At 39.7% G+C, this 24,376-nt stretch overlaps 2 protein-coding genes and 1 non-coding gene across 3 annotated transcripts; 1 reads left to right on the top strand and 2 right to left on the bottom strand.

Moving 5' to 3' along the window:
* Nucleotides 1-8,724: 8,724 nt before the first annotated feature.
* On the top strand, nt 8,725-13,668 carry vtnb (vitronectin b). The gene is made up of 8 exons (XM_037687334.1): nt 8,725-8,816; nt 9,448-9,564; nt 9,659-9,892; nt 10,667-10,806; nt 11,841-11,997; nt 12,430-12,588; nt 12,681-13,004; nt 13,107-13,668. The coding sequence occupies exons 1-8, from the start codon at nt 8,753-8,755 to the stop codon at nt 13,238-13,240; spliced, it is 1,329 nt and encodes a 442-aa protein (XP_037543262.1). The 5' UTR covers nt 8,725-8,752; the 3' UTR covers nt 13,241-13,668.
* Nucleotides 13,669-14,395: 727 nt separating this feature from the next.
* Nucleotides 14,396-14,469, bottom strand: trnat-agu. Its single transcript has one exon. It is a non-coding gene; the product is annotated as a tRNA-Thr (tRNA).
* A 141-nt stretch (nt 14,470-14,610) lies between these two features.
* Nucleotides 14,611-15,611, bottom strand: LOC119420860 (homeobox protein SEBOX-like). Its single transcript, XM_037688284.1, has 3 exons — nt 15,573-15,611; nt 15,214-15,392; nt 14,611-15,138 (listed from the first exon to the last, which is right to left on the bottom strand). Exons 1-3 carry the CDS (start codon nt 15,607-15,609, stop codon nt 14,611-14,613), a joined length of 744 nt encoding a protein of 247 aa, XP_037544212.1. The 5' UTR covers nt 15,610-15,611.
* Between the last annotated feature and the right edge of the window lie 8,765 nt (nt 15,612-24,376).

Below are 24,376 nucleotides of genomic sequence, written 5' to 3'. Positions count from 1 at the left end.
CTAAATAATATTGGACTAATTATACTGCCTTGGGGAGTACCATTTTCCATTTGATAATTTGAACTTATTTCACCGTTTATTTTTTACACTGATACTTCTTTCAGTTAAAAAATTTTGTATCCATCTAACTATTTTACCTTTTAAACCCATTTGTTTTATTTTAATCAATAACCCTTCCCTCCACAACATGTCATATGCTTTCTCCACATCCAGAAAAACTGCAATCACACTTTCCCTGTTAGCCTGGGCCCGTCTAATTTCATGTTCCAGACATACTGCTGGATCTATCGTACTTCGCCCTTTCCTAAATCCAAATTGATATACCTTTATTTTCTCCTTAGATTCTAAAAAATAATTTAGTCTGTTATTTATCATTTTCTCCATAACTTTACCTACACATGATGTTAGAGCAATTGGTCTATAACTTTCTGCTAAATTTACATCCTTCCCAGGTTTACAAATAGGGACAATAATGGCTTCTTTCCATTTGTTTGGTAGTTTTCCTTCCTCCCACACCTTATTATATAATTCTAATAATATTTCCTTACTCACATCACTAAGATTATTCAGCATGCAATAATTAATTTGATCTTTGCCCGGAGTTGATTTTTTGGAATTCTTCAATGCTTTATTTAGTTCTATTAAAGAAAATTTCATATTAATAGCATCCTCATTATCTTCATCATTATCAAGCAACTCAATATTCCTCCTTAATGTTATTTCACGTCCTCTTTTTTCATTATTATTCAGATTCTCCGTACTATGTATTTTTGCAAATACTTTAGCTAAGGCTTCAGATTTACTTTTATTATCTATTATAATATTTCCATTATCCTTAATTATTGGGAAATAATAGTCTCTTGAGTTCCCAGACATTTTTTTAATAGTATTCCATACCCTATTTAATGGAGTATTTTTCCCCAGTGATTCACAGTATTTTCTCCAATAATCCCTTTTAGCATTTCTTATAATTTTCCTAACTTCTGCTTGTTTCCTTTTATAAGTTATCAGATTCTGGAAACACATATTCTTTTTCAAAGCTTTAAATGTCTTATTTCGCTGTTTAATTGCTGTTGTGCATTCTAATGTCCACCATGGTACTAACCTCTTCTTTTTGATTCCCTTACTTTTAGGTATAGAGCTTTTGGCTGTATCAATTATAGATCTACTAATTTCCAAGTTCAATTCATTTATTGGTTTATTTGTATCTATATTTTTCATATTGATCTCGCTAATCATGTTAAATTTGTTCCAGTCTGCCTTTTCAAATTTCCATCTCCCTTTAATCTCTATTTGGCCTTGCTCTGTATCTATTCCTATGTTGATAAAAATTGGGTAATGATCACTACCTACTGTGCTTTCTGTGCTTACTCTCCAACTGCTAATATCAGCTAGAGGTTGGGAAACCAACGTTAGATCAATAGCAGATTCTTTACCCCTAACAAAATCCACCCGAGTGCCTAATCCGTTATTTAATATTACTAGCTCCTTTTCTTCAATTATATCTTCTAGAATCCCGCCGTTATAATCATCTTGATTACCCCATAATGTGCTATGTGCGTTGAAGTCCCCACACCAAACTATTTTCCCTCTCCAGTGTTCTATGATTGATTCGAGTTTTGATTTTTCTAATTGTTTGCATGGATTGTAGTAATTTATGATTTTAATATTACCCTCATTTGTCCAAACTTCTATAGCAATGACTTCTAGATCCGGTGTTGTATGGATTTGGATAAATTTCAGATTTTGTTTTATGAATATAGCACAACCTCCTCCACTCCCTCTACTCCTATCTTTGCGCAGGACTGAATATCCATGAATGCTAAACTGTAATGCTGGTTTGAGCCATGTCTCTTGAATGCATATAATGTCCGGTTTTGTAGTTAAGGTATTAATGAAGCCTTTAAATTCCTGACCATTTGCTATGAGACTGCGGGCGTTCCATTGTAATATTAAAATTATGTGATGTTTTGAGAAGCCTCAGCCTCAGACGATCCTTCTCCAGTGAGTTCATTGTGGATTTTTTCCCAAGACAAATCTTTTACATTAAAAAACCTTGCTGCTGCCTTTACAATAATCTTTATTTTTTCCGTTTTAGTCTTTGCCTGTTCTGAGCAGTTTATGATGTATGCCATGAATGGAATCAGTTTTTCTAGTGTGATATTTTCTTGGTTGTTATCTGTAGTTTTCTTTTCTCCATAGTTTGTTTTCTGAACGGTTTCCTTGCTGTTTACCACTTTCACTGCTTCTGCATATGTAATGTTCTTGTCTGTTTTGATTTGTTGAACTTCAACTGCCTTTTTTCTTATCACACATCCTGCATATGCTGCAGTATGACTTTCCCCGCAGTTACAACATTTGACAGGACTATTCCCACACTCACCATACGGATGTTCACCCCCACATCTACCACACCTCTGTTTCCCTTTACAAACATTAGCAATATGTCCGTACCTTTGGCATTTGAAGCACCTGAGAGGGGGTGGAGTATAGACTCTCACATTAAAGCTCATATAACCTACCATTACTCTTTCTGGCAGAACTTTATTTTTGAACTCTAGTAATATTGACGTACTGTCCACTTTTTCTCCATTCCTGGAGGCCTGTAATCTCTTCATGCCTGTAATATCTCCTCCTTTTATTACTTTCTTTAACTCATCCAGATTTTCACCAACAGGAATTCCTGTAATTACTCCTCTTACTCCTCTTTCTTCCCCAACAATCTTTCGTTCCAGCACTTCCTTTTTGCACACGGTTTGTAATTTAAGAGTCTTATTTTTTTGTTCAGCATTTTTACAAATGATCAGCAGGTTTCCATCACGTAACACTTTAACAAGTTCTACATCCCCAATCGCTTTCTTTATTCCGTTTGACAAACTGATAGGACTTACTCCAAACATATCCTGCCCTGCTTTAAATTTTAGTATAATTTTTATATCTTCCACCATTATTTTCTTTCTTATTTCAGGTCTGTCTCCCTCGTCGTCAAACGCTCGTTTTCCAGTTGCCGTTCCTTTTTTAACCTTTTCTTTTCCTCCTCCCCTTTTCTTATTCTCTATCCTAGACCATCCTATATCCATATCTTCATCCTCTGTCAGCCCTCCACTACTACTAGCCATCTCGTCCACTCACAATCCAGATTATGCCAAAACCGCCTTATTCAAACTTTTTACTCGCCAAACTCCGTCCACGTCCTGCAGCACTTCCGTCTCCTCCGATTCCTCCAGCAGGAAGTGTCGGTTTCCGGTTGTCGTGAAAAAGACGTCGCAAAAGAGTATTCTTGTTGCAGATACAATAAATAATCCGAGCTGCCGCGTTAAAAATCATGTTAAAAATACGAGCGTTGTGTTGGACTGACCTGATTTTGCAGATTATAAAATAAAAAGGCTACAATGCTTTATGATTTTTCCGCCAAAATGCTACGTAAATCTGTGACGTTTTGACTAGTCAGAATAACAATTCAAGATATCTTGAATGTCATTCTGACTAGTCAAAATGTGAATTCAAGATATCTTAAATAGAAAAGCCGTCTACATGATAAAATATTCAAGATATCTTGAATTCATTTTGAGATATCTTAAAAGGAATTTTGACTAGTCATAAGTACAGTTCTAGATATCTTTAAGTTAGTTTTGCCTAGTCGTTATTTGCTTTCAAGATATCTACAATTTAATTTGCACTAGTCAAAACTTCATTTGTGATATCTACAAATACATTTAAGATATCTTGAATAATGACGTAATTTAAGATATCTTTAATTGTAATTATGACTAGTCAGAACTAAAAGTGAGATATCTTGAAAGCAAATAATGACTAGTCAAAATTAACTTAGAGATATCTAGAACTGTATTTTTGACTAGTCAAAATTCAGTTCAAGATATCTTGAATTGAAGCCTCCATACAACTCAATGGTAAATCTGACGTCATTATGACTAGTCAGAATGTAATTAGAGATATCTTAAATGAGTATTTTGACTAGTCAAAATGCAATTCAAGATATCTTAAATAACCAATATGTCTAGTCAAAACTCAGTTTCAGATATCTGGAATGTAAGCGTGGTGAATCCTATTTTATGTTAAAAGGGCTTGCCATAACTCTGGTGGTTCTACACTTAATGCTCCTTAACCTCCTGCCTGAGGGGAGCGGGGCAAAAGGTGTGTGTGCTGGGTGAGTGGGGTCCTTCATGATGCAGGTGGCCCTCTTCCTGCATCTATAGGTGTATTTGTCTGTGATGGTGGGGAGACTGAATCCAACAGTCTTCTGTGCAGCCTTCACCACTCTCTGCAAAGCTTTTCTTTCTGCAGCTGTGCAGCCTCCATGCCACACGTTGATGCTCGAGCACAGGATGCTCTCCACTGCACACCTGTAGAAGGAGGTGAGGACTGAGCTTCCCAGACCAGCTCAACTCAGCCGTCTGAGGAAGTAAAGTCTCTGATGAGCTTTCTTGATCAGGCTGGTGGTGTTGTTGCTCCAGCTGAGGTTGTCATTCAGGTGTACCCCATGTACTTGTACAAAGTAGCTGGAAACCATTAGTGCTAGTATCCATGTATTTGCAAAGGAAATGACAGGAAAACTTCTAAAACTAGTGATTTTTTGTTGTGGGTATAACATCCTATAGAATTCAGTTTTACATTTGGTCAAAGCTTGAAACAGCCACTGCGGGGGGACCAAAGAGCTACAAATGGCTCCAGAGCCGCAGGGTTGCAGAACCCTGGACTAGAGGAATGAAGAAGAACAGCCTTTTAATCAACATTGTTATCTCAGGCTGAACCAGCTGGACTGCCCTTAATTAAGTGCACTTGCTTTTGAAGCTAACATTCCTTGAAAGAATGCACATTGCCTGTCGCCTTACTCATCAAACCTTTATTGGTGACTGGGTGTCAAACTTTTATTTCATTGAGATTAATCTCAACACATATTTCCTCAAAATACATGTTGGCGATGAGTCTCAGCTACTACCACCCCAAACTTTAGCTCAATATTTGTGCATTTAACTGCATTAGAACCATGTTTTTTTTCTCAGCCATGTTGAATCAGTTTGGCCCCAAAAGTAGCATCCAGTGATTACTTTCTGAGATAAGTCTGTCCAGTGGCTCACTAAATATTTTGCTAACAGATAAACAAGACATAGGCAATTACATAATTACTCACCTTTGATTGTGGCAAATGACAGTAATTGCTGCATCTGTCAAACATTAAAGGTTGATGCTTGAATTTTACAGCCTTCACAGCACATTGAATTATCTTTACATCTCTCGAATGTTGTTTTTTTTTGTTTTTTTATATATGTATTACTTCTTACATAGTCCATATGTGAGATAAGACTTCAGAATGAATGTGTGACCAATGATAAGATCCATGTTCTCCTCTAGTTCAAATGACATCAGTTAAACAAAAAGGGAACAAACAAAAACAGAAACACACACACACACACAAAAAAAACAGGTTTTGTTCAATGACACACCAAACATCACTTGTCAGTACAATAACTGTATAAGAAAATGACACAACTACTTTGTGAATTTAATCTGTTAAGACAAAATAAAGTGCATTTATTGACAAGGACTGAAATATTTTGATGTAGTTTAGGTATAGATCAGTTGCACTGGTTTGGAGTATTTGTAAGACATGCTCAATTTCAACAGCTGTGAGGAGAGTTTGGATGTTTGAAGAGTTTTAAAAAAACTACTGCCTTACTAAACTTTAACAAACAGATAATATTTTAACTATAACTAAATGATAAGACTAAGCTGCAGGAGTTTTACATTAAATTATGTCTAAATGTTCAGCTGTGCCCCATTTCCGCTGACAGGCTGATCAGTCTCTGAGTCTGTTTCGTCCAGAGCAGGACAGCTGATGAGTTTATGGATTATTATCAGTCATAAAAGGAGTACAGGACCCTGGCTGAGGACTTTGTAGTGTGATGCAAATCCAACCATCTACAGCTGAACATCAGTACAACAAAGGAAATGCTAGTGGATTTTGACAGGTCTGGGCCCACCCTGAAGTCAGTCTCAATTGAGGAGGTCGATGTTGGAGGTGGTCAGAACCTACAAACATCTTAGGAATTACAGCTGGATGACGGGCTGGACTGGTCAGTGAACACGGGTCAGAACAGGCTCTACTTCCTGAGGAGACTGAGTCCTTCAGTATCTGCAGGAAACTACTGCTGATGTTCAAAAAACGTTCTGACTTTCTACCTGTCTGTGGTAGCCAGTGTCCTCTTCTGTGCTGTCGTGTGTTGTGGAGGCAGCATTAAGAGGAGAGATGCAGGACAACTTGACAGGCTGGTGAGGACAACTGGTTCTGTGTTGGGAACAGAGCTGGAGTCCCTTACACTGGTGGCAGAGAGGGTCCCTCAGTAAGCTGCTATATCCATCCTGGACAAGGCTGAACATCCTCTGCACTGCTCCATCATGAAGCAGAGGAGCTCCTTCAGCGGTGCACTGCTGTCCCAGCCCTGCTCCACAAACAGATTCAGGAAGTCCTTTGTCCCTCAGGTCATCAGACGGTTCAACTCTTTCCCGTACGGTAAAAATAGAGCCTTGTAAATCTGCAGCACCCCGAACACTTATGTGTATGTATATAAATATATATATATATATATATGAGTCTATATGTGTGTGTGTGTGTGTGCGTATGCTAATATATATCAGTTAATCATGAATGTAGTACTCCCTACCACCTTGTGCATGTGAATATTGTCTTTTCAAAATGTGTGCATTCTGCTTCTTTCTTGATTATTTCACATGTGTCTTTTTTCTGTATAATTAGAGCATGCTACTGGATGCCTCAAATTTCCCCCTGGAATTAATAAAGTATGTATGTAAGTATCTGTCTGACTGTCTGAAGTGTGATTAAAATAACAGCACGTGTAACCAAATGAGCAACTGATGGGTTAACAAAAACAAAATAACTTTTTTTAGGATCTGTGGTATGAACTCCCTCTGCTGGACATTTTATCTGCTCTAACCTTCTTAAGGCCTTGACTGACTTCAGTTCACCGTTGAAGCGTTGCGTTGCAATGGTGACTAAACCGACAACCCCTGAATAATTTGCATTAATTACTTACTTACATGACTCCTGCATCCCTTGCAGCCTGGTCCTGATCCCCCTGTGTTGACCAGTCTCCTGGTTCTTGGGTCTGACTCCGGGATCCTTTTGGTAAACACTCAGCTCCAGCCCTGCAGACAAACAATTATTCACACTCTGCACCCGCCTGTCCGCTCTGGACATCTGCTCCTCTCACCTCTGTGGAATCAATGCTCCAAGAAATCACACTCACCCATCATTCCTTTTGTTGCAGACCTCCTGGTCCACTGTCTTCTCCAAAACCTGTAAATAAACTCACTTACCTTTTAACTCTTGTCTCCTGGTCCTTCAGTGTTCAGTTCTGGGCTCTCGTAGTGTTCAACTAAACAAAAATGACACAAGCATCAAAAAGAAATTGGCAACTCTGCAATGTTACTGGTTAGAACAGATTCATTCTTTTGCCACTCAGATATTTATTTTGTTTTAGCTTTTCTCATAGAAATAAGCACAATGAGTTATTTGGCTAACATTCAAACAATGTGAAAATGTTGCCAATTAGTGTTTCTGATCAAATACTACTAGAGATAAGGCAGTGAGGCAGCACGGTGGCGCAACTGGTAGAGCTGCTGCCTCTCAGCGAGCAGGTCCTTGGTTCAAACCCCGGTTCAGGGGCCTTTCTGGGTGGAGTTTGCATGTTCTCTCCGTGCATGCGTGGGTTTTCTCCAGGTACTCCGGTTTCCTCCCACAGACCAAAAACATGCATGTTAGGCTGATTGGTAACTCTAAATTGTCCCTAGGTGTGAGTGAGAGAGTGAATGGTTGTTTGTCTCTATGTGGCCCTGTGATGGACTTGCGACCCGTCCAGGGTGTACCCCGCCCCTCGCACAGTGATTGCTGGACATGGGCACCAGCGACCCACGTGACACAAAATGGAATAAGCGGGTAAAGAAAATGGATGGATGGATGGATGGATGGATAAGGCAGTGAATAAGATGAACTGTACTACAAACCAAAGTCCATATTACAATCACACATAACATTTAACACAGTCTGAGCTTCTACTGGGATCCCAGTTTAAAATCATAAACTTGATTTAGTTTAAACCTGTTTGTCTCTGACTGCAGCCCTTGATGGAGGTGGATGAATCCTTCAGCGTGCAGCAGAGGCCTGGTACTGAGAGGACATATAACGTCTGTGTGCAGACGTCCAAAACAGCCACCCAACAAGTTTTTGTTACAGTTTACAATATTCACTCTTTTTTTAATGTTTCCAAGGATACATTTGAACGCAAACCCTGCGTTTGTTTTTAGTTGTTTCTGCCAGAAATCAATAAAAGTTGTAGTTGCACAACTTTCCTCTCTTTCTGTTATAAATGCATTAATTCACATCTGCTGCCCAGGACCACAGATACACGTGTGCATCATCAATCCTGGTTTGTTACATAACATTTCAGCCATTTTTAACATACCAGCATCAGACATTATTGTTTGTCCTGTTTGGATGTTCCCAGGACAAATGGGACAGGGATCAAACATCCCAGTTTAATGATTGCTGCAGCCATCGACCAACCAGGAGAGCAGATGCCTGAGGGGTCAGCTGCTTCGACAAACCAAACTATTGATCACTGTTGCTACATCATCTGACAGCTGGCTGACTGTTTAAAGCGTTTCCACAGTCCGCCAGTCCTCATTTGAAGGCTTGACTTTGCTGTGAGTTAACATGAACCCAGCAGTGGTTCTGCTGGGCCTGGTCCTTCTGCTGGACACTACATTTGGAGCAGAAGGTGAGTTTACTCTAAGTTCTGACTTCATTCCCATCAATCAGTGCTAGTTTTAGCATCATACGATAAGTCATAAGAACACGTCTATTTGTCTGATTTTTGTTTTGTTGCTCTAAACAATTGAGTGAAATTGGTTGTTTTTCATTTGATTTTTTTTTTTTTTAACATTTAGATTATTTACCTTGCCTTGATGATTATGACACTAAAACCAGTTTTATCAAAAGTAATGATTTTGTTTGTTTGTTTCCAACCTTCATTGCCTTTAAAAATCAGAATGCGTGCCGAGTCGCAATTTTCCAATACTTCCCCGCAGTAACAACTCTTTTAGTTTCAAGCTGCAAAGAAAATATTTCAACAATCCATTTAAAAAGCTGATTATTTGGAGAATTGCTACAACAGCTGCTGCAACATGTGTCTTCTCAGATGGTCTGAATTAACGGCTCTGCTGTAAAAAGTTCAAGAATGTCTATTTATGATGCTTTAAGTCATTTGTGCTGATTATTTCTTTGGACTTTATATAACTTTTGTTTGTTTTATTTGTGTTGTACAACCTAGACAGCATAAAAGGCCCGAGTTCTTCTTGGTGGGTAAAGTTTGACTGGATTGCTGAAACAAACAAGCTGTATTTCCACAGAGTCCTGCATGGGCCGCTGTGGCTCCTTCGACCCGCAGAAGAAGTGCCAGTGTGACTCCATGTGTGTGTACTATGGGAGCTGCTGCAGGGACTTTAACACCATCTGCCCCAGGAAAAGTCAGTGTTATAGTCAGACTTCACCTTTCAATGAACACAGAGTGATTGAGTTTTAATGGCGACATCATCACGTGTCTGTGTGTTCTGCTCAAAGTTTCTCGAGGAGACGCGTTTGAAGAGGCAGAAGATGTGAACGTTACTGAGCTCACCACGACCCTCAGACCCACTGTGAACACAGCTGCACCCACAGTCCTGCCCTCATCAACGCCCCCACCCACCACCACCGCGGGGCCCACGCCTCCTGATGACCCGGACGCAGCACCCTGCAGCGGTCGACCCTTCGATGCCTTTCTGCAGCTGAAGAACGGCTCAATCTACGCGTTCAGGGGTAAAAACTGTTGTGGTTCACTAAAGACCCGGGTTTTAGATGTCTTAAATCTATCTACTGGTATTTCACAAAAAAGTTTATAGATTACACACGCACACAGTTTTTTATACTTTAATTTGATCTAAACACAGATTAGTGTTTCATCCTTTTAGTTTGTTCTGTTCTTCCAGGAAACAGTTCTTTTAGGTTGGGAGGATAAAATAAAGAGAGTAAAACACCTTTAATACTGATCCAGCAATGCTCAGTCAGGTCATCTGGACTGTTTCTTGTTTTGCTGAGACGTTTCGCCTTTTATCCAAAGGACTTCTTCAATCTGAGGAGCCACAAAACAAACTGATTGCCACAAACAGCATACGCCATAGTGGGAAAAAAAACTGTTTTTAGCACCAGCAAACTGTGTTTTTCCCACTATGGAGTATGCTATTGGTGGGAGTCAGTTTGTTTGGTGGCTCCTGAGATTGAAGAAGTCCTTTGGATGAAAGGCGAAATGGCTCAGCAAAACAAGAAACAGTCCAGATGACCTGACTGAACTTTGTTGAACCTTTAACACTGATTTAGTTGTAAAGTGTCAACATATAAAAGTCTTATCTCCTGTTGTAACTCTTTTATATAAAGTTTTCTCATTTTTGAAAATGCCACACGTGGCATCAAACTTTGTTTTCTGTTATTCTATGAGAGGATGAAATGGAAATGAACTATTTTCAACTTTTTAAATGCCAACCTGAAAATGACATTTGCAAACAGCACCTCACATTAAATGAGCTCTTCTTCTAGGGGAGTATTTCTTTGAGCTGGACGACAAATCCGTACTTCCTGGTTACCCCAAACTCATCCAGGATGTGTGGGGGATCTCTGGGCCCGTCAGCGCTGCGTTCACACGCATCAACTGCCAAGGAAAGTCTTACATCTTTAAGGTAGGACTTGTGTCATCTGGGAGCGAGCAATAAACAGCACATTCAGCCATTAAACTTAGGAAAATCTTTGTTTCAGAACTTTACATGCCTGTTTGTTTCAGCAGTTCAGACAGATAGATAAATTAGAGCAGGTTTTAACAATTTATATCTTCATGAAAATGTAATTTCACATAGAATTCCACTTAGGTTGCAGATGATTTTACCCTCCTGCTGTCCTTGGATCAAAAACTAAAATTATTTTGACCCAAGGACAGCAGGAGGGTTTAAACCAGGAGTGGGCAACTTTTTTTTTTTCCTAAGAGCCAAATCAAAATATTTAAAGCAATAGAAATGATGCTTAGAGAATTGTTAAATAAAATTTCATTAAGACACAAAATCTAAAAAAATATATTTAAATATGTTTCTCAGGCTTTTTCTTGTACCATAGTTTTAGCACGCTCAATAAAAATATGATCCCCAACACTGTAGAAATTTAAGGCATAGTTTCTGTAAAATGGCTCTTGTGATAATATATTAACCTAAATATGAGATTTTAAAAAGTTATATATTTAAGTTTGGGAGTTTTTAAGGTCTAAATAGCCTTATTTTAAAGGTTTTTATTGACCCCAGATGTTTATTTTAAACTTCAAGTTTCATTCATAAGTTGTTTTCTTTTCAGTTAAGAGTTTTGGGAGCCAAATGGTCCATGGACCACTGTTGGCCCTCAGGCTGCTCGATGCCCACGTCTGGTTTAAACTAATAGTTGTACCACAGTGTTTGTGGTTGTCAGTTCAATTAAATCTACTTACAAATGAATCAGAATCCTCTGAGGTTGCACCGAAGTGTTTTTGGGCAGGACACTACCTCCCCGCTTGTTTGAATGGTTGAGAGGAAAATATTGTAAAGTGCTTTGCAGAATCTGGGTGAGGTTAAATGTGAACCGTTTCCCAGAACCGAGTCAATTATTCACTCTGAAAAGTCTGCGCTCATCATCGAGGGTGTTGACTATTGTCAAAGCCCGCCACTTTTCACTTTACACACTTTGTGCTTTTTAGGGTAAAAAGTACTGGAGGTTCGATGGTGATGTCTTGGATGAGGACTATCCAAGGGACATTTCTGTTGGTTTTGAAGGAATACCAGATGATGTTGATGCGGCATTTGCTGTACCGGCACCAAATCATCGTGGAAAGGAGAAAGCTTACTTCTTTAAAGGTATTTGTACTGATATTTATACATCCCTTTTAAATATTTTACATATTTTACCCAAGACCTATGCTACAAACCATACTGCTCTTTATAATTGTTTCTAAAACTTGCCTAAATTTTGAGATAACATTTTTTTCTTTACTGTATTTTTTCATATATTCTTCCTTTATGTAAAGATTAAATAGTCTGAGAAGTGAGGCCACAGTGAAATCAACCTGCAATATTTTAATTGACCACAAGAGGGCGACTCAAGAAGCAAAACATGTCTAGGATTGCAAAAGAACATTGTTACTGTTTTACTTAATAACTATGTTGTTCCAAGTGAATTTAAGGATATATGTCCACTCAAGTTCAGAAAATAATTTGTTTTGTAAACTGTGGGAGTAAAATAAAGTGTTGTCAAACTGTCTTCGGATGAAAAACTATTTTTTGCTTCAGGGGATAAATATTACCAGTATGAGTTCAAGCACCAGCCGTCCCACGGAGAGTGTATCCAGATGAGCAGAGCTTCCCCCTCTGTGCTCTTCACACAATACACGGACCTGATGTGCGATCAAACCTTGGAGGATCTCTTCACTGATCTTTTTGGAAGTTCTTGTAAGGCCCCACCATAGATGTTTTTCACACGTCTTTCTGATGTCACTTTATTTTCCGAGTTGTTTTTTTAATTCTCCTTCATTCTCCTTCAGTCAGCAGTGACAACATTAGGCCTCAGTTCATCAGTAGAGACTGGCTCGGCGTCAGGCCCCCTGTAGATGCGGCCATGGTGGGTAAAGTTTATCTCAGTTCCAGTCCCACGGCATCGACTCCACCTGCGAGGAGGCGAAGCAGTCGAAGGAGGAGGCCCAGCAAGAGGCGAGGCTGGCATCGGAGAAGGCAGAGTCGCGATATTTTTGATGATCTGTGGCTCTACAACGACTGGTTTGACCTCAGCGAAGATTACAGCGGCATCGCTGATGAAACCACAGCTCAGGACTACACCCCAGTTCAAAATGTGTACTTTTTCATAAGAGGTATAAATATATATGGATATCTATAACAGGACCTTTCCACATTGCTGTTCTGGCCTTAACAACTTTTAATTCATCTGCCTTTTTTTTTATTCATGACTGCAGACAAGTACTACAGAGTGGCTCTGCAGACAAAACGTGTGGACAATGCCAGCCCTCCTTACCCACGATCCATTGCAAAATACTGGCTGGGCTGCAAGCGTGAGGAGGCGCCCGATTCATCCAAAGCAGAGAAGTGATGAGCCAAGGAGAAAATCCACTGCGTTTGAATCTCTTTGAGCTCAGTATAGTTCCTTTTCCATCACATTTGTTGTTGGAACATTAATCATGATGATAAATTCATAATGTGTGCTGTAGGAGGATGAGTTTTACATTTTAGTGCTGACTGCTTCCTATATTATTTTCAACTTGTTTTTACAATGCATTTTTTCACAACCTTTTAAAGTTCTCTCAAATGTACTTTTGGGTGATGCAGGTCTGTGATTTCTGCACGGCATCATTTTATGTGCACACACTGACCTCTGCTGGGTATTTTTTGCATTTGACAAGTATATTACAGGACTCTGTGCGGAGTAATTTCTTAAAGGCATGTCGCCCTCTGCTGGACAAAATGCAGTAATAAAAACATTCTGTTTACAGCCTCATAAATAAAATAAAAAGTGCTTTAATCGCACTCTTTTGTGCATTTGTCCTTCTTTTTATGCATTGAATATGTAGCATAATTTGCCTTCATTATGAGTTGTTTTAACAGTATTCTGGTTACAAATTAAAATCCTGTTTTGTTTCATTTATTCACACAAAGACAAGAGACGGTTTCAAAAAGCTTGCTGTCAGAATGTGTTGACTAGCAAAAAAAAAAAAAAAAAAAAAAAAAAAAGTTTAGGTTTGTAGTTACCAAAAAAAAATCTCCATGTCCCCTCCGGGGTTCCTACCTTCTGGTAGTTTAAGCTTTTTTTTTGCCTTTTCAGCTACTTTTCAGCTATTTGTTTTCTAATTTCAGCTCTTTTTTTTAACTAATTTCCTAATTTTCTTGCTCATTCTGCTTATTTAAACCCAGTTCAGCAAATATGTGTTCGTTCTGCTGGTTTTTAAGTTAACGTAATAAGCATTCACTGCATTTTCGCAGCTAAAAGCAACTTCACACTGCATTTCTGCAGGAAATGCCATTTCTCTATAGTTATCATAAAACCGCAGAGGTTAAAATTTCAGCATATTACGTTTACAGAGACCAAACTTTTGTGTAAGGATTAAAAAACTAGTTATGATTTGTTTTTCTAGTTTCAGATTTTTTTTGGGGGGGGGGGGTTCTGTTAAGGGGTTATGATTGTTACGTTAAAAAATTTTAATAGTTTCACATTATGCTTTCGGTGTACGTCATAATACGTTTTATGAAAAGGCACCGCTGGGATTCGAACCCAGGATCTCCTGTTTACTAGACAGGCGCTTTAACCAACTAAGCCACGGCGCCACGTGGTGCGATGAATATAATTTTAAAAATAAATCTTAATACATGTTCATTTTTCTGTTCAATCTGTTTTAATATTTTCTTCACAGCATACTATAAATACCAGCACTGAAATAGTTCTCAATGAGTCGAGATAAACACATTTTAGTGATACAGTCCAAAAAGGTCATCAATCATTATTGCAACAGAAATGTCCAAATCTGACGGCTTGAAGTCGCCCAGTAGATCCTGGAGGTCCAGATCAGACAGGTCCTCCAGAGACTCCTGGGGGCTGTTGGGGTCCTGCAGGAGGGTCTCGTTGTTCTCGGGATGAGAGCTGCTGCACTCCAGCCGGGATCCGTGCGCGTCTCCGAGGAAAGCCTCCGAACAATCATCGAGTCCGCTGTACGTGTGCACGTTTTCACACAAATCAGAAAAGTCTGAGCAGTGGTCTTGGTAGGATCCGCGCGGGTGCCAGGATGTAGATGAGTCGGGGTTCCGGATTGTAGAGAGCCTGGAGGACTGAGGCAGACTTGGAGCGGGGTATCCTGGTGGGGACGGCAGACCCGGGTCCAGCTGAATGCCGCGTGCGTTTAGGATGAACTCCGGCTGCAGGTCTGCATGAAGTCCAGAAGCCTCTCTGCTTAGTTTCTTGCTCTTAAAGTGGCGAGCGCGTCTGTTTTGAAACCAAACCTTGTGAAAACAACAGATTCAGTTTTCAGTTAAAACGAAATACATTGGGTTCAACAAGTGCGGAACGTCTCGTACCTGGATTTTAGACTCCGGTAGACCGGTTATGTCGGCGAGACAATCCTTTATTTTAATGTTGGGGTACTGTGTGACAGAGAAGGTCCCTTCCAGCAGGCTAAGCTGCGCCTTGGTGAAGGTGGTGCGCTTCCGTCGACGCGTGGTGTCCGAGCGACACTTGAACGCAGCATCCCTGCGCGCTGCAGGACGAGCGACGTCTCGTTAATTATGGTTCAAAATGCTATAAAATCAACTTGGTGCTGATATCAACTCAGATTTTGGAATGTTAAAGTTATTTAGACAAATTTAAAAGCAAACAACAAGCGGCAGATGATTCTGAATCCAAAGCGTTGCGCCCCAAAGGTAAAACATTAACTTACCTGAGCTGGATTCCTGTGCGTAATTATTGTCGTTCATGCCCGGGCGCGTAACTGGCGGGTGCTGTTCTAAGTAAAACATCTCAGGAACGTCCCCACCACTCAAATCCAACCAGTGAGCCATTTTGCACGCGGATGCTCAAATCAACAGCACGTCCAAGTTGTTGGCACTGTGACAACGCAATGCACCCAGAGGTTTTATATGCTTATCACCCCCCCCACACACACACACACACACACACACACACACACACACACACACACCCCTCCCTGGATGTTGTCAGTCCCTAAAAGCGCGTGTCTTTGATGTGGAGATGCGCAGCGCGCGTTTAGACCAGACTGAGCATCTGCGGACGCAACAAAAACAGATGGATTTGTCCAAAATTGTTTGTTTTAAAGGGATTCACGCAGCAGGTTTGTGCAGCCGGCAGCGTCTCTTTGTAAAGTTGGCTTAAGTTTGTTAAGACTCATCGACGACACGACAATCTGGAAGTAAATAGACAGAAGTGCACTTTAAATTCAGAATCATAGGCATCCGTCTGTGGCGCATCCTCTCCGTCAAAACTCGCAGCCTCCTGTCGCGCATGCAAAACAAAACGACGTGTGTGCGCGCGCGCGCGTGTGTATGTGCACGTCTGTGATGAAGAGGCCGCAGGTGAAGGTGACAAATGGGGCAACTTTTTTTCTTCTTCCTGCTGCACAGACACTTCCCAGGTTAGTGCCAGACTTCTGACGCAAAACACAAACTCCTTCCAGATCAGATTTTTTTTTTGTGTGTTTCTTGCACACAACTTTTGATCCATTAACGTTGTCGCAACAAGTCACTTGAGAGAAAAAAAAACAAGTTTGAACAGATGAATAAAGTTTCTCACTTTGACCCAGAACAATGCACCATCACAGCCACGGGTTGAGCCCAGCTGAGCATCACATGACTTAGATCAAGAAAGTATCGATACTTTAAACAAATGGACCAGTCGAAACCTGGTCACGAGCTAGAGAGGAGCTCAATATATAAACAAGACGACTAATAAAATAATCACATTTAAAACATTCTTATTGTATTGTACGGTTTTTTTTTTTCATTTATTTTATTTGTCATTAAAGTTCTTTTTTTTTCCTGTTGGCACAGAAATAGAAAGAGAAAATATTTCTCCAGGTGACAGTTTCAAATTCTGTTTTTAAAGCATATAGTCATTATTTATTTACCTTTAAGCTGATATAGTGCATGGTACAAATCAGTTAACAGTTAAATACATTTTAATATTACACAGTTGTGGAAAAGCTTACAGAATCTTGTTGTATTACATCATAAAATGTTTTGTTCAGTGCAGCTGGCAAGCATAAAAATCAATAAATTTGTGCACCCAAAAGGTTATAAGCCTTAATAAACTGTCAATTAAGCTTAAACTTTATTTGACTGGAAATAGAGACAATATGCCAGACGTGTTAACACAAACATATCAATAAAGTTTGAACCAAAGTTTTCTCTTAATTTCTGAGGTGCTTCTGTTAATAAATCAATGTGAGCATTAGGAAAACTAAAACATTTTCCTCTTTTTCCTTCAGGTTTGAAGCAACTTTGTTTTACTTCTCATTTTTCAGCACTCTGATTTTTATAGGTGAAAGCTGAGGATGTGAAAAAACTATTCAATATTATTTTTTTATCCTTGTGCTTTTTTTCAGAAATCATTATTAAAAAGCACAAATAGTCTGTGATTAAAAGAAAAATTCACAAACAGTTTTTATTTATTGAGAAACAGTTCCCTCAGTGTGGAACTTTTACCTCATCTTTGACCTTTAAAGAAGCAGACAATGTTTAATTGGATTTGCTTCGAAGAGCTTCATTAGTTTTGAGCATCATACAATTTCCAGAATTTTGCTGTGAATTCTTTTAAACCTGTGGTATAAAGTTCAAAATATTGTTTTATTTGAATCATTTTCTTTACATTTGTGCATTTTTAGTTCAACAAAGGGATATATATATATCATATTCTTTGCCACATAAGTCACACCTTTTTGCATAAATTTGCGAGTCCTGCGACTTATACACCAAAGCAACTAATATATATTTTCCCCATATTTATAAACCAATTTTTGGCTGAGATTTGACAATTTCATTCATTCTGACATGGAAAATATTGAACACTACCATTTTCAGACGATAGAGGGTGCTCAAACTGTATGGCAAGCTAAGTGTCTCATTAATAGCCACTTTTAGGCTTGCCATATAGGTCACCTTCGTCTCTCTCCAGAACTCCTGGAGCAAACGTCAAATCAGCTGCATTTCGCCCCGCCGCCCAAGCTAAATGCAGCTGATTTGACCATTAAAGTGCATTTATTAAGGAAAAGTTCAACTGAGACACACCTTTGCTATAATTTCAAGCAAACAAATAATTGTTTTTAAGTGTTAATCTTGTTAAATTCTTGTTAAAGTTTTCCCGCGCACGCTCCCACAGCCGCCATTTAGCAACCAATTGACTTTTGGTACAACACCGGCCCACGTTTCCAAGTGGTCAGCGGTGACACATAACAGATGTGACTTCTACGACAAAGTGACTTATTTATGTTTTTTTCCACTTTGTTAGACATATTTGGACTGATGGGACTTATACGGCGGTGCGACATGTATGGCATAAAGTACGGTAACATAATTGTGCACATCTTCACCAGAAGACTCACAAAACATTTGGACTCGCTTCATGGTCATTAAAGTGCAGAAAATGTAAATAAAATTGGGACACATTGGAGCTAAACATCAGCAGCTTTTGTTTTTATTGTAAGTGGCGGACGTCTCCGAGTTTTTTAAAGACTCATTTGTTTATGGCCATTCTCTGTGTTTTCCCTCTTCATTGCCTCCAGCCCAAAATGAGCATTAGACCATAAAAATCAAGGCACAAACTTCTTTATTTGCGCTGCATGTAAATATACTTTATGTGACAAACTCATTTGTGCACAAGGACACAGGCTGCTCTTCTGTGTCCAAACACTGTAAGGAATTAGGTTCGACACTCCGCTGCGATTGACACCTGGCCGACATCCTCACCGCTTCCTTCACAACAAACAGCGCTCCTCTGCCTTCTCTTTGATGTGGAAACGTTGTCCATATTTCTTGTTGGCCTGACAGATTTTGGAGCCTAATCCAATCAGATGAGGTGAGTTCTTTTGCTGTCTCCTGTTATGCAAAGGCCTCTCAAAAATAAAGTTACCGCCCTGCAAAATGTATTAATATGTTGATTAAACTCCCAAAATCACTAACATTGCTAAAGGTATGTCTCTAAACTGATGTCAAGTTATTTCAAAGCAGAAACCTCTTTCAGTTTCTAACCATTATCAGCAGTTTCTAATTTAGGTCACATGGGGAAAACAAAACACAAACATTGCAGACATTTATTTTCAGTTGGGTTCTTCCAATTACATTCATTATATCTGTGTGTGTGTGGGGGGGGGGGGGGGGTGTTCACTTGTCTGTAGTGTTAGCAAAATATCTCGTGAACCAGTAGACACTTTTTGCTCTCAAAGTAATCACTGGGTGTGCGTCTACAACTTTTTGACGGACCGCATTCAAGACAGCCGACCACAGCGGAGCAACATTAAAACATTGTCTCTGGGATGTGACTCTCTCACACATTTCTTCACACATCTTTAATACAAACAAATTTTAGTGAGAAAATATTAACATTGACGCACAGCAACTACCTATAGTTGGTTTATAAAAGTAGTTAACCACAAAGAGGATGGTTAAATTGAGCTAACTCATAGTAAATGACAGAAGGGAGATGTCTGACACACACTGAATGCATCTCTCTGCTTCAGCACAACAGAATCTGGTTCTGATGGACCAGATTAATTTAAGGACTATTGTGCTGCACTTTATTTAGACCTGTCTAAAGCTTCTGACACGTGGATCATGATAGCTTATGTCATAAGCTCTTATCTCTCTGAAATTGGTTTCTCAGATCACACTTGGTTGGATCTCTCAAATCAGTGGCAATGTGTTCAACATAACGGTTCTTCTTCCAGCCATCTTAACAGAGTTCCACAAGTGTGAGGATTATGTTTCCCTGTGTCATCTCCCCCTTGTGGCCTGTTCCTGCTCTCATACATTTTCCCTCATGTAATTAGCACCTGTCATTCACCTGTCACTTTTCCCAGCTGTTTCTGTTTACCCAGTGTCCCTATAAATCCTGCGTCTTGTCTTTGTTTCCCTGTCTATTGTCCTCCCGTTGTTGCCATGGTCTGTCTCTGCTCTCTCGTGATCCCCTCGTCGTCTACGTGTCAGTTTTGCTGCCAAGTCAGCCTTTAGTTTTCTGTAAATAAACAGTTTATTTTATTTTCCGAGTTCCCTGTGTCTTGCCTGTATTTGGGTTCAACCTGCTCTCAGATGATGACAAGGTTCAGTCTTAGGTTCCACTCTTTTCACAATCTGCATAAATAACGTAGGTCAGTTCATTCCTGATGCAGCCTTACATTTCTATGCTGACAACACTGTCGAGTTATAACCGTTGCTAAGGTTTTCCAGCTTTTAGTCTGCTTTTGACATCATCCAGTCCGATTTGTTCCATCTCAAACTGGTGCTAAATGCTGACAAAACCAAAGGGATGTTGTTTTCAAACAGGAAGTTGGTACCAGCAGTCCTTCCTTCTATTTTATCTTCGAATGGTGTCCCTATTGAGTTTGTCAATTCTTACAAATACTTTGGTATCTTGCATCTCTCTTGGAAGCTCCACATCGAAAACTTTGTAAAGAAACTGAAAGTAAAACGGGGTTTATTTTTTAGAAATAGATCCAAACTCTGAATGCTAAGAAACACCTTGTAACTGCTACTTTCCTTCCCTCCATTGATTACGGTGACATTATTTACATGAACGCTCCGACAAGCACCCTGCAGATGTTGGACGCTGTCTATCACTGTGCACTGATTCATAAATGGCTGTAACTACTGTACCCGTCACTGCACCCTGTATTCATTGGTTAACTGGTCATCATTAACTTCACACAGACTCTCCCACTTCTTGGTCTGCTGCCTTCATACATCTCCTCCTACGTGTCACTTTGTGAGTGCAGCTACAGCGTGCGCTCTCAGGACATTATTACCTGCAGTGTTCCCTCAGTGAGGACTGAACTAGGCAAAAGGGCCTTCTTCTACTCCGCTCCTAGAATATTCCTGGAATATCTTGCAACAAAATCTGAAGCTCTCGACGTTGACCTCTCTGAGGGGCTGTAAACACCTGTTAAGTTCATGGCAAAAACTAATGCAGACATGTTTCTGTTTTTAGTATTTTATATGGCTTTATAATGTAGCTGCTTTGGTTCAATTTTTTCACATTTCTTCCATCTGCTTTTCGTTTGATCATTTTTTATGATTGTCTAATGTCGTCATCTGTGTTTTGTTTAAATCAGGTCTCGCTTGTAAATGAGTCCTTGAGGCTCACTGAGACTAACCTGTATAAATAAAGGTTGAATGAATGAATGAACATTTCTGGAAGCTCCCTTCTGAATGGGACATGGACGTTTTACTTGTGATTCATGAACCGTTTCGAGTTGTGTTCACTTACATCGCCACATTACAGACAGTCGGACAGTGCCAGTGACAGCAGTGTATGATAAAAGTTAGTGCTTTAGCGTTAGCTTCGGATAATTTTTATCCGTTTAAATGTTTAGCGATAGCAAAACTAATTTTTTAGTCACCAAATTAGTGTTTGGCGAAGCTAACTTTTTGACTAGCTGTGCCCACCACTGGTAATGATTTAAACTAGATCTGTAGTCAGTCAATAACACACACACACACACACAACTCAGAAATTACATATAAAGGGTTGCATAACTGTATTGGGAAAAACGTATATTTATTATTATTTAACTGTTATATAGTCGACACTTAGAAAACGCTCACCACATGCCCGTAGATACTTTGAAGGATGAAACTAGTCTCTACTGATATTGACTGACCATCTTCTCAATAAGTCAGCTTTGTGGAAAGGAAACACACGTCAAATATATATTTTCTGCTATGTAAATATTACATAAATCAGAGGTAATACAAGGTTGTACTATATAATAATTTGTGCTAAATTGTAGCATGACTCAGCACAGTGCTACACATGCATGCCACAGAAGCTAATATCTACTAGCCAATTCAATAAACAGTGATTACATCAACATTATAGGCTCATTTTAAGCAGTTACATTTTTATCTTCAGTTATGTTTGAATCACATTAACATTGATGTCAATACAAAGATCAAATATGCTGACTTGTGAAATGCGACATTTTCCTTCTCTTTGGTTGGTCCAACCGTAGCACCGCAGCTTTGTGGCATTTTTACATACATCACAAAACTTATATAATGTATGTTACAGCTCAGGGAACTCATTTGTACGAGTCAAGACTCAGGATTGCAAAAGATAATTGTTATTTACAGTGATAAGAGTTACAGTTGGTCCTCTGGAGCTCCTGGGGAGGAAGGAGATGGTCAGGTGGATTTGACCGTTTGGTTCAAGTGGAATATTAATCTGGTAAATGTTTCTCCTACAGGTTGGAGGAGGTGCAAAGGCACAGAATGGATCCAAGGGGAGCTCCAGGGATGAGAGGCCAGGTTTGTCAGGCAGGACTGGGGAGGCAAGGCACAAGGAGGCGAAGGACTGGACCGGGACCAAGGAGGCAGGATGACTAGAAAGAAGAGAAGCAAAGTAAGTAGATGTACATTCAGTAAATATACAGGTCAGAGGTATAAATACCATTAAGGGTTGATGCTCCAGCGAACAGTAGCACTTAACTGCAGTCTTAAGTAGGAACTGATCCTCATCATGTGGATGGCCGACAGTTTGAGATAATTAGTGGCCATATTGGAGAGGGCAACTGCAGACAGTGGTACTCTTAATATAAATACTGTACAGTATTAATATTATCGTTAAGATCTATGACTTTCACCTGCTCGCGGCGCTACATGGAAGACGCATCAGGTACCACTACGTGGCCATCAGGGAGGTGTAACACTCATTATTGACTTGAATAAGATTCATATCTGGCTGCAACTACCATACCCATCACTGCACCCTGTATTCACTGGTTAATTGGTCATCAATAACTTTACACAGACTCACACTGGTACATTTTCATCTTTAAACCACTTTTTCTGTTGCCTTAATACATCTCCTCCTAAATGTCACTTTGTCATTGCAGCTACAGCGTGCACGCTCAAGACATAATCACCTGCAGTGCACCCTCAGTGCGGACCGAACTTGGCAAAAAGTTCAGGTTTGGTCTATTTGTCATGCAAAATCAACACAAGGTCAACAATGCAATGGAAATACTTAGGACGAGAAGAACCGCCTCGACTCGCAAAAAAAAAACACAACAACAACAACAAAGCATGCAGCAAACATACTAACACTAGTGGCCTTCACTTACTCTGCTCCTGTAACCTGGAATTCCGTGTGGCAAGCTTGGGTGTATGGATGTTTGTTTTTTTGTTTGTTTTTTTTAATTACTTACTGCAACGCCACCCTAGGACTTTCACCCAAGGAAATAATTCATTCACAAAAAGGTACTTAGGTTTGTTTACGAGTAAGCAGGAGACTGTGTTCCAAGATGAAATGTAAATTTTATTAACACTAGTTAAAAACAAATTTTCATGGAGGCAGTAGTGATCCTTAAAACAAACGTTCAGCCCAAGGCTGAGGCTTTCTGGTGGTCAGTCAACTAAAAAAGACAAAAAGAATGCTTCTAGGCAACACAAGAACAGAAATTCACCCACAAGCTGTGATGCACAACACACGAGTGGAAGGGAACCAACACCAAGCTGGACTGCCACCTTCAGCCTTCAACCTGGAACATAAATTTGAAATCAAGTAAACAGAAATTTGAATATTTAAGAGTTGCAAACAAACAAAAAAACAAGGGGCTTGCATACATACAAAAAAAGCTGAAAATGGCCCCAGTATTTAGTTCAGTTAGCCAATCTTCTCTCAGGTAAGACGCTGCCTAATTATGGTGATTCAAACCAGCTGTGAGAGTCCACAAAGGCAGACCTGAGCAGAATGAGGACAGCTGGGATCAAATTGAAGCAGATGAACCAGAGCTACTGGCGTGGCGTCACTTCTGCAACACAAATATCATTATAATGACATTCTTTAAAATTGAATGGCAGAACAAACAGTGTACATACCACTTCTGCTGATCACCGAGGAGAGGTGAAAGCCACGCCCTCTGCGACAGGTGACTCACATGCCAGTCACTACCGCATGAACAAACAAATTAATCAGCATAAAAACAAAATTGTAACCAGCCAGTGCAAAAGGTGAAATGCACGTACCGCCCAGGAGGAAAGCAAACAATTCTGTGTCACTCTTTAGTGGACACCACACCGAGCACTAGCTGTCAAAATAAAAATCGGTTACCCACCAGGTCTAGACCGGCCAGCTTCAAGTGAAACAGGCAATACATACACAGGTAGTGCTGATCAGCTGCACACAGCAGCACCAGGTAACCAGGAAGTCAGTAATATCAAAGAGAGAGAAACAGCTGCTTATATAATGCACCCTCTCTTACAACTGGCCAGCCAATTTACACTGCTGTATCCAGCATTAAGAGCAGGGGCTATCATACTGCTACACTTGCAAAAAATCTGAAGTTGTCAACTTTGACCTCTCTAATAAGGGATTTTAAACATGTGTTATGTTTATGGAAAAAAAACAACACCGACATGTTCCTGTTTTTAGTATTTTACATCGCTTTATAATGTAGCTGTTTTTGTTTCGTTTTTTTATATCATTCCTTTAATTTACTTTTCATTTTCTATGCTTTTT

Source organism: Nematolebias whitei, chromosome 14 (assembly GCF_014905685.2).
Source record: "Nematolebias whitei isolate Nwh7 chromosome 14, NemWhi1, whole genome shotgun sequence".
Classification (NCBI taxonomy): domain Eukaryota; kingdom Metazoa; phylum Chordata; class Actinopteri; order Cyprinodontiformes; family Rivulidae; genus Nematolebias; species Nematolebias whitei.
This window is presented reverse-complemented; position numbering and strand designations above follow the sequence as displayed.

Excerpts from the sequence above, each read along its gene's own strand:
- vtnb (XM_037687334.1), top strand. The coding sequence starts at position 8,753 with ATGAACCCAGCAGTGGTTCTGCTGGGCCTGGTCCTTCTGCTGGACACT. Across the intron at positions 9,893-10,666 it reads CTCAATCTACGCGTTCAGGG|GGGAGTATTTCTTTGAGCTG; the intron begins GTAAAAACTGTT and ends CTCTTCTTCTAG. Across the intron at positions 11,998-12,429 it reads GAAAGCTTACTTCTTTAAAG|GGGATAAATATTACCAGTAT; the intron begins GTATTTGTACTG and ends TTTTTGCTTCAG.
- LOC119420860 (XM_037688284.1), bottom strand. The coding sequence starts at position 15,609 with ATGAACGACAATAATTACGCACAGGAATCCAGCTCAG. Across the intron at positions 15,393-15,572 it reads CGCACAGGAATCCAGCTCAG|CGCGCAGGGATGCTGCGTTC; the intron begins GTAAGTTAATGT and ends CTCGTCCTGCAG. Across the intron at positions 15,139-15,213 it reads TACCGGAGTCTAAAATCCAG|GTTTGGTTTCAAAACAGACG; the intron begins GTACGAGACGTT and ends TGTTTTCACAAG.